Source organism: Panicum virgatum, chromosome 9N, assembly GCF_016808335.1.
Source record: "Panicum virgatum strain AP13 chromosome 9N, P.virgatum_v5, whole genome shotgun sequence".
Taxonomy (NCBI): Eukaryota; Viridiplantae; Streptophyta; class Magnoliopsida; order Poales; family Poaceae; genus Panicum; species Panicum virgatum.
In genome coordinates, this window is record NC_053153.1 from 17649696 (window position 1) to 17658436 (window position 8741).

General features: G+C 43.0%; 1 protein-coding gene across 1 annotated transcript; it reads left to right on the forward strand.

The window, feature by feature from the left end:
* The first annotated feature begins 1294 nt into the window (after positions 1 to 1294).
* Positions 1295 to 5596, forward strand: LOC120692593 (peptidyl-prolyl cis-trans isomerase E-like). The gene is made up of 3 exons (XM_039975954.1): positions 1295 to 1542; positions 1758 to 2021; positions 5219 to 5596. Exons 1-3 carry the CDS (start codon positions 1506 to 1508, stop codon positions 5419 to 5421), a joined length of 504 nt encoding a protein of 167 aa, XP_039831888.1. The 5' UTR covers positions 1295 to 1505; the 3' UTR covers positions 5422 to 5596.
* The last annotated feature ends 3145 nt before the right edge of the window (positions 5597 to 8741 follow it).

Here is an 8741-nt window from a genome sequence, read left to right on the forward strand (position 1 = left end):
AAGGAAAGGAAAAAAGTGGGATCCACAGTTGGTAGCCCAAATAGAGGGCCACCAAATTGGGGGAGGGAGAAATTTGTAAGGCCTACCAAAATGACAGTCCATTTTGAAAGTCTGGTGGAGATCAATTTCTTGCACCCACTGAGCAAATATGGTGATGGCAGCCCATTTAGGCAGCCTAAAAGGGCCTTGTTTGGTTTGGCGCTACAATCCTAACGCTAGAAGAGAATATTTCCCACATGAAGGACTGAATGCAGTCTATTTGCAAAACCTTTTTAGGGATGGGTGTAACTTTTCGTGACTAATCTAATGACGTTAATTAATCGCTGATTTGCTACATTTATGCTACAGTACCATCCTCTAATCGCGCGGTCAAAGGCCTCATTAGATTCTTCAGGGTCACTAGCGCGGGGTTCTGAAGTTGGTTTTGTAAACTGCCTTTATTTGACACTGTAATTAGCGGTCAAACTGTCACTGTTCACTAGCACGCTGCAAACCAAACGGGGCCAAGAGTTGCTCTAACAATCACTAATTGTTCTTTTTTTTCTCCTTTTGTGCAGCCCCACCACCATTGTTAATTTCTACTCCACGTCAGATTATTTGACAATGTAATTTATATCTCATCATTCTCTCTATGCTTGAGCTTCCATGGAATAAATCTTTTCCCACTACCATCAGTAGCTCCCCTCCCTTCTCTCTCCTGAGGGTTGAGACGATTGAATACACATTTTTCATAGTATTATATGATTCCTATAATGTGTTGGTTTGTAAATTATTTCATAGGTGGTCTATGGATGAAGTTTGGTTTTCGTGTGAGCTACGGTGTAATACTGTGATAATATATTGGCTTGTTTTTCAGTTTCCTCGATATTTTGGTTATAGTCTATTTGACATTTTGCTATGCATGGAAAAAATATATTTTTTCTACTACTAGTCTTGAACGTGATAAAAACTTATACTACTACCCAAACAAATTGACAATACTGTGTTCTGAATTTGAGTCATTGGTTGTGCACAAGTGCTGATATTTTCTATATTTATTTTTAAAAGTAATGGCTTTATCCTTTTAGATAAAAGTCTTTGCCATTGAAATTTACGAATATAATTTTTTTTGTTAGCGTAACCTTTTCAATCGTTCTCATATAGGAAATAAATTTTCTTAAAATTGTTGAGTTATGTTTGTTGCTGCCTTCTGTCTTCCAGAATTATCATTCAAGTCTTTTTTTTCTTCCTTTTAACATAGCGTGATGCGGGAGTAAAAAAAATCACCAACGCGCAATATGCACATGATCTAATTGGAATTTGCAAAAAGTATGATTTGCTTAGAACATACTCCTACGCGTATGAATTCAATTCCGGTTCGAGAGTTCAGCCCGTTCAGGCCCTAGCGAAACAGAGAACCAAGGCACAACCCAAACAACCCCCATCTGCTGTTCCCTTCGCTGTCTCGCCGCCCCTGCGCACCAGCAGTTCAGCACCCCACTCGCCGTGCCGCCGCCGCCGGAGACATGAACCAGCCGGTGCAGAAAAACACTCTCTACGTTGGTAAGTGCACCAATCCCTTCATCTTCCTCTTCTTAGGCTTGGCCGAGCACGCGCTCTCCTCCCTTCTTGGCCGCGCGCGCCGCCTGCTCGACGAAATTCCTCACCGGGGAACTCCCGGTGGCAACGGCAGGACCTCGTACTTTCCTGGCCCTCCGCCGGGCGAATTCGCCGTGCGGGTGTTCTAATCCGAGCCCCCTCGCTCTTGATTGGCGCAGGTGGCCTGGCGGAGGAGGTGGACGAGAAGATCCTGCACGCGGCGTTCGTGCCCTTCGGCGAGGTCAAGGACGTCAAGACGCCGCTCGACCAGTCCACGCAGAAGCACCGCTCCTTCGGGTTCGTCACCTTCCTCGAGCGCGAGGACGCCGCCGCCGCCATGGACAACATGGACGGCGCCGAGCTCTTCGGACGCGTCCTCACCGTCAACTACGCCTTCCCCGAGCGCATCAAGGGAGGGGAGCAGGGATGGGCCGCGCAGCCGAGTAAGTCCAATGCTTCCTGTTCCTGCCTCACTGCCCGATTGCTTGTATTGGTTGCCTGACTAACTTATTAGGGCAAGAATTGCCAACGCTGAGTATTATTCCTCTTGATTGACAAAATATTTGATATTTTGATTGCAATGCGGTTCAAAAGCATCATTGGAACATTAAGGGTGAGGAAATTGTAGGATTTGGGGCGGCGAGGCTTATGATTTGTAGGTACTGCTATGCTAATAGAAGGTTTTGAGATTTTGTTACAATTTATCGCGCTTTGGATTTTTGTAGGGGTTTAGATTCCTCTCCCTTCAATTCTTGGCAGGGTGTCTCTGTCTGTCCATATGTGTGTATCAGTGTTTCCCTCCCAGAGTGCTAGCTCGGCTATAGCCATTGCTTGCCGCGGCCGCCGTCTTGCGTGCTCCGTTGCACAATGGCGTGATATGCTTGCGGGCGTCCATTGGTTTTCTTGTTTTTGAGACTGGTATATACCTATAATTGTGATGATATTCCGGGGGACAAAATGAGAATGCGTTCATGAAAACTCAAAAGGTAAGAACTGTTGAAATCCTATTTACCTGCGGAAAGTGGGTTTATGTGAAAAGTGAAAGCTGAAATAAATGCTTAATCACATCATCCCAGTACAGTATTACAAATGTTATTCAGCTGTAGTCACTTCTGGTTTCAACCATTAACAAATTTCTTCCCACATGCACAAGCAGGATGAATCCTTGTGCTTGAACTTTTTGAAAATGTCAACAAGTTGTAGTTGCTGAATGTTCTTTGCATTTGCATATAAGATCCTGATTTATTCATTTAAAGCATTCAGTTGTAATTCTTTGTACTTAGTAGCAATGAACAGCCAGATGGTTGTGTTTGGAGCTTTGCAACTTTTAGGTCCTTGTAGTTACCTGATTGGTTGCTTCCATGATAGAAATAGCAACCTCTGCTTGGTTTGGTTCAAAACCCTGTGTTGAAGTTCTGTTATCGTCTGGAATGTCCCAAATCTTTCAATATGTGTCTTCTTGTGGTAAGCATTGCAGAAAGAAAGAAATATTTTTGTGTTATATGATGATTTAGAAGATATTGTTGAAGAAACCATTAGGAGTTGAGAGGTTTTATCTTCATCGCATTACCATGTTACATGTGCTAATAGTAACATGGTTCATGCTTTTCATGCTGCAGCAATCCATTGGTGTCCTCAAGTGGTTCATTGGCTTAGACTTACTTTTTTAAAAGATGCATGTTATAGTACTCCCTCTGTTCCAAATTGTAGGTCATTTCAGCAAATTTAGATGCCTAATTTTTTCCATGCATCTAAACATAGTGTTTATCTAGATGTATAGCAAAATCTATTTATAGATTTGCCAAAACGACCTACAATTTGGAACGGAGGGAGTAGCACTTAATGAACATAGGGGATCTGCGTATTATGCAGTTCCCATTGGCTCCTTTGTCGTCACCCAACTTAGTAATGGGACTTATCTAACCAGATAGGTTAGTTGACCAGCTGTTCATCTAGCATGTGACCTTGATCAACACCATTCATTGGGATTGATGGAGTGAATTTAGTAGATACTGAATTTTGTCCCATATATTTATGTTTCTCATTCAAGCCTGATTTGTCAAACTAGACACCATTTTTTCAACCTGGAGAACCAGGACAGATTGGGTTGGGTTACTCATATCTTTTCACCATCCACCTATCCTAATCTAAGCTGTCCCATGGTAGATCAACCTTTTTACCACATGCCTTCACATTATATGAAGTGAAGTGATGCTCTGGCTGGCAACAGTCACCATGGTGGTTTGCTACTTTGCTTGTTCATCTGGAAAATAATCTGATACAGAACCATGCCTGGTCCTGTTTTCCTGAAGCTGAAGGATCATTTTGTAGAAAATCAAGGGAAAATATGGTCTAATATGCCTAAGTAGTTTGCTATCTGGAGGATTGAACTTGCAACCTCACCCCTCCATGCACTAGTTCACACACTAGTCGATGAGTGGATGGCCATCTGATTTCCTGCTACGGAGCCGGAAAAGTATAATTAAAATGCTTACATGTATCAAATTCAAGAATATTTAACTATAATGATTTGAACTACTGCTCGAACCATTTATCTGCATGTTGTACCATTCAACTGATGAACTGAGTCTCTATGGTATGATGTCAGTAACTATGTGTGATTTGGCACCAAGGTGACCTGACATGATTTATGTAGCTCAAAAAATTAGGATAGTACAAAGCAACTTATACAATCTGAAAAAGAGTGGGTTAAGAAGTGAGGAACAGGTTGTTTAACATAGGGCAAAGGCCTTACTATGTATTGATACCATTGTTATCACCTCTTTATCGAGATAAGAGGGTACAGATAAGCATAGGTTTCGGTTTATAGACCTTTTAGTTTTTTATTGCCCTATACACCATTGTTGGCCCTTAAGCTAAAATCACATTTCACACATTTGTTAGGATTGCACATTGATCAAAGAATGATTTGTGTTTGAAAATTTGTATTCTTACTGCATTTAAATGGTTATTATTTTGATGAAATCATTTGGTGAGTACCCCAACCGTATATAATATTGACAAATAATCTGAATAGATTTACAAATAAGTTACACCCCCTATCATCTGGAGAAGGAAAAATTGGTAACTGTAGCTTTAGGCTTATGAGCTTTTGAAGAAATGTCTGTATTCCCCTTTGCCCCCTGCAACAGAAATATAAGCATTGAAGAAGGATTTATGATAGTTTTAACTTCAGATTGACTCATTTCTTTCATCCAATTTGCCTGTTAGCATGATTGTAATTATTTCCTTGAAACCTTTGATATGTATCCCTTTCATTTTAATATTGTGAATTTGTGATGCTCCAATGAGACCAAGTTGGCAAACCAACCTTACTTCTAATGAATCGAACTAATGGTGTGTTAAAAAAATGTACTGCTGATTCTCTTATCTCTTACCCAAAAAAGAGCACGGTTACTTGCTGCATACTTTTTTGTTACTGCAGTTCTCCAGTATTAATTATTGCTTATAGTACGACACAAAATAAACTTCTGCGTAATTAGATAACCTTTGAGTTGTCCTGTGCTGTGCTGTACAGGGTTCACTTTTTTGAGTTTGTAGGTATCTTTGTCAGTCTTTCATCAACATGATTGCAATTATAGATAACCTTATTGCTCACAAATTTCTTGTTTCTATTCAGTTTGGGCTGATGCGGACACTTGGTTCGAGAGGCAGCAGCAGGAAGAGGAGATGCAGCGTCTGCAGGCAGAGCAGCGTGCGGCAATGCAAGTAGCAGAGAAGCTGCATAGAGAGAAACTTGCTGCCGAAAGAGAAGGTGAGAAAGAAGAGGAAGCGGATCCCATGGCTGCAGCAGAAGCTCAGGCCTTGAAAGAGAGTTCTTAAGAACTGGATATAGACTTCAGAACATCTTCTGCTTTCCTATCCATTTGTCAAATACACATGTTTTTCTCAGCAGGGGTTAAGGTGTGACTAACTAACATGCTAAACTTGGGATTGCTGTTTGTTTAGTTGAAAGAATCCTATTTGTCTTAACGTGGAGTGCTTGTGTTTTCTGTTTTGTTTGGTCTTCTGATAGACTAATATGTGCACATAGGGGTGTAAATTGGTGATCCTTAGGTGCACATCCAACTCTCTCACCCTATTCGGCTGCACCAGCTGCGGCTGCAGCAGCCGCCCACGGCTGCTGCTGTTGAGCGATGGTGCGACTGTGGCGGGTACTGTTGCTGGTGAGCGCATAGCTAGACCGATGTAGAGCCGCCGAACGGCTGCCTGCAGCCGGAATCAGCCCAGCCAGCTGCAAGTAGCCCAGCCAGCTGCAAGTAGTGCAGCCGGGCCTCTTTAGTTCAAATATTTATACTACTTCCTATTTTGTAGTACAAATATTTGAACTAAAGAGGATTGAAGGTGCAACCCCTATCTGCACACTCGCATATTGATAGAACATGTAGTGATATGCGGGTTAAATTTTGTATGTTGAAGTGTGCAGTTAGCATACCAAGTGGCAAGACAAACCACTTTGCCCTCCCTTGGAGGCTTTCAACTATTTAGGGCTTTGTAGTAATGACGTGGTATCCGCAATAGTCAGCATGGAAGGCACTTTTTGTCTAGGTGTAAATTCGAGTTGCTTCAGTGTTAAAAAAATAGGATATGTCAAACGACCAAAAACTTCAAATATGGACGCAGACATCCGAAGTCTTTGAAATGCCGCGTGCGCAGCACAACTCTTGTGAGCATCCGAAACCAGCAGCCTCATACTTGGCGTACTGGAACAGAATCAAACACAGGCAGTAAAGATGTGGTTGACTGGTTCCCTATGCCTCCCGTGCCTACATGCTGCATGATAATATATGCCCAGTTTCATTTTTTTATCTCGAAATTTCTGTTTGGCAAAGGCCAAATCTTAGATTCTCATAAGAACTCTACCATGATACTAATATGGTTCAAAAACGAAACCAGGCAAGAATGCCCTCAAGTTTTTGGTCCATGTTATTTCCTTATAAGAGTCTACCCTCAAAGCGATCGGGTGCTCTAGCCTAAGAGGGGGAGGGGGTGAATTAGGCACTATTAAAATCTTAATCTATGGCTCCAACTAGTTTGCACAAACCTTAAACTAAAACAAGCTATCTAGATGTGCAACTATGGTTCACCTTAGTGTATAACCCTCATCCCAAAAGAGTTTTGCAACCTATAGCCAATCCTAGCAAGATACTACACTAAAAAGTAAAGGCACACAAGTTGCAATATGAAGTGCGGAAGCTTAAAGAGAGGGATGAGAGGAAGCAAACTCTCGACACGAGGATTTATCCCGTGGTTCGGATTGCCACAAAGGCGCCCCTACGTCCACATTGTTGAAGCACTCACGGAGAGTATCGCTTCCCGGCAATCAAGTGTCTTCCGTGAACACAATCACGGTCACCTTGATCCCGATATCCACTAAGTGAGATTGCCCACGAAGTAGGGGTCTCCGTCCCCCGCACAATATTGTCGACGCCGCTCCACACCAAGCCGGAAGTTCGTAGACTTGCCGGCGAGGCACCAAAGCTCCAAGGAGGCCGGCGCACCGTGATACAACTTTGGTTCACTTTAGAACCACAGCACAAGGATCTAATCTTGCTTGATCACTCACTCAAGAGCTAACCTAGCACTAACACTCACAAAGCTTGTACTAAGGACTAAGGATTTGATCTTTATGCTCTTGGATGGCTTGGAGGTGTTCTTGGATGTGTATGAGATGTCTTGGGACTCCAGCTAACTTCAAATGGCCGGGGTGAGGTGTATATATAGACCACCAAGTCTTGTAGCCGTTGCTCTAACGGTCAGCAAAAAACAGCATACCATCGGATGAACCGATGCCTCTGCCTGCGGTGGCGTCGGTTCATCCGGTCACTCTCAGACCCTAAGTAGCCGTTGACCTTCTGATGCACTGGTTCCCTATGCCTCCCGTACCTACATGGTGCATGATAATATATGCCCAGTTTCATTTTTTTATCTCGAAATTTCTGTTTGGCAAAGGTCAAATCTTAGATTCTCATAAGAACTCTACTATGATACTAATATGGTTCAAGAACGAAGCCAGGCAAGAATGCCCTCAAGTTTTTGGTCCATGATATTTCCTTATAAGAGTCCACCCCTACCAGAGAGAGGCCACCCAACAAAATACACATTAATTCAACTTTATGAGAAACCTGGAAAGTATTTTCTTTTTTTAGAACACTACAAAATGGGTTCTCAATTTGTTGGTTAGATTTCTTACGGTGGAATCTACTCAATGAACTTACCTAACAGAGTAGCTCAGTTTGCTCAAGTGGAGTTAGCTGGCTCGTTTTTCATCAATCGGTTTATTTAGTCTCTGTCGTAATACATGCTAGCTACAAATGCAACAAGCCAAACAAGGGCTTACAGAGCAAGGCTGCAGGAGAAGAGTAGATGCAGCGGCTGCAGGCGAAGTAGTGTGCGCCGGCAAAGCAAGTAGCATAAAAGCTGTATAGGGAGAAAATGGCCGCCGAAACAGAAGGCAAGAAAGAAGAGGAGGGAGATGAGATCCATGGCTGCAGCAGAAGCTCAGGCCTTGAAACACAGAGTTCTTAAGAACTGGGATACAGACTTGAGAACATGGGCTACTTCCGTGTCCATTTGTCAAATTCATGCTTTTATCAGTAGTTGCAAGTGCTGTTTGTTTAGCTGAAGGAAACCCATTTCTTTTCTCAACGTGGGATGCTTTATGTTTTCCATTTTGTTTGGTCGTACAGAATAATTATCAATACGTTTTCTGCACAGTGCCCACTCGTACATTGGCACATCTGTAATCTGAAAGATGATGAAGCGCACGCCAACACTCAATGTGGAAGCTTAGAAAGTCAACACTCAACCTTGACACATCTGTATCATGCTGCGAATGCTGCGTGCAAACTCACTACTCCAGCGACTATGAGAAGCCTAGGAGAAACGGCAGCTGCATATAGGTACGTAGTGTTTGGAATTTGGATGGGCCAAATGTGAAGGAGGAGCTAGGACATTGCTCTGTTAATCAATACCGTTACATCTTGCGCAACAAACGACACCAATCACCCTGTAATCCATTTCCCATACCGTTTGCATGGGGCTGCTCGGGGGTTCACAGAATCACAGGTGGGACGGCGAGCGAGAGCGTCGCTTCGCAGAAGGCCACCTGCAGCTCGTCCCCGCCACTGCCAACACCAACT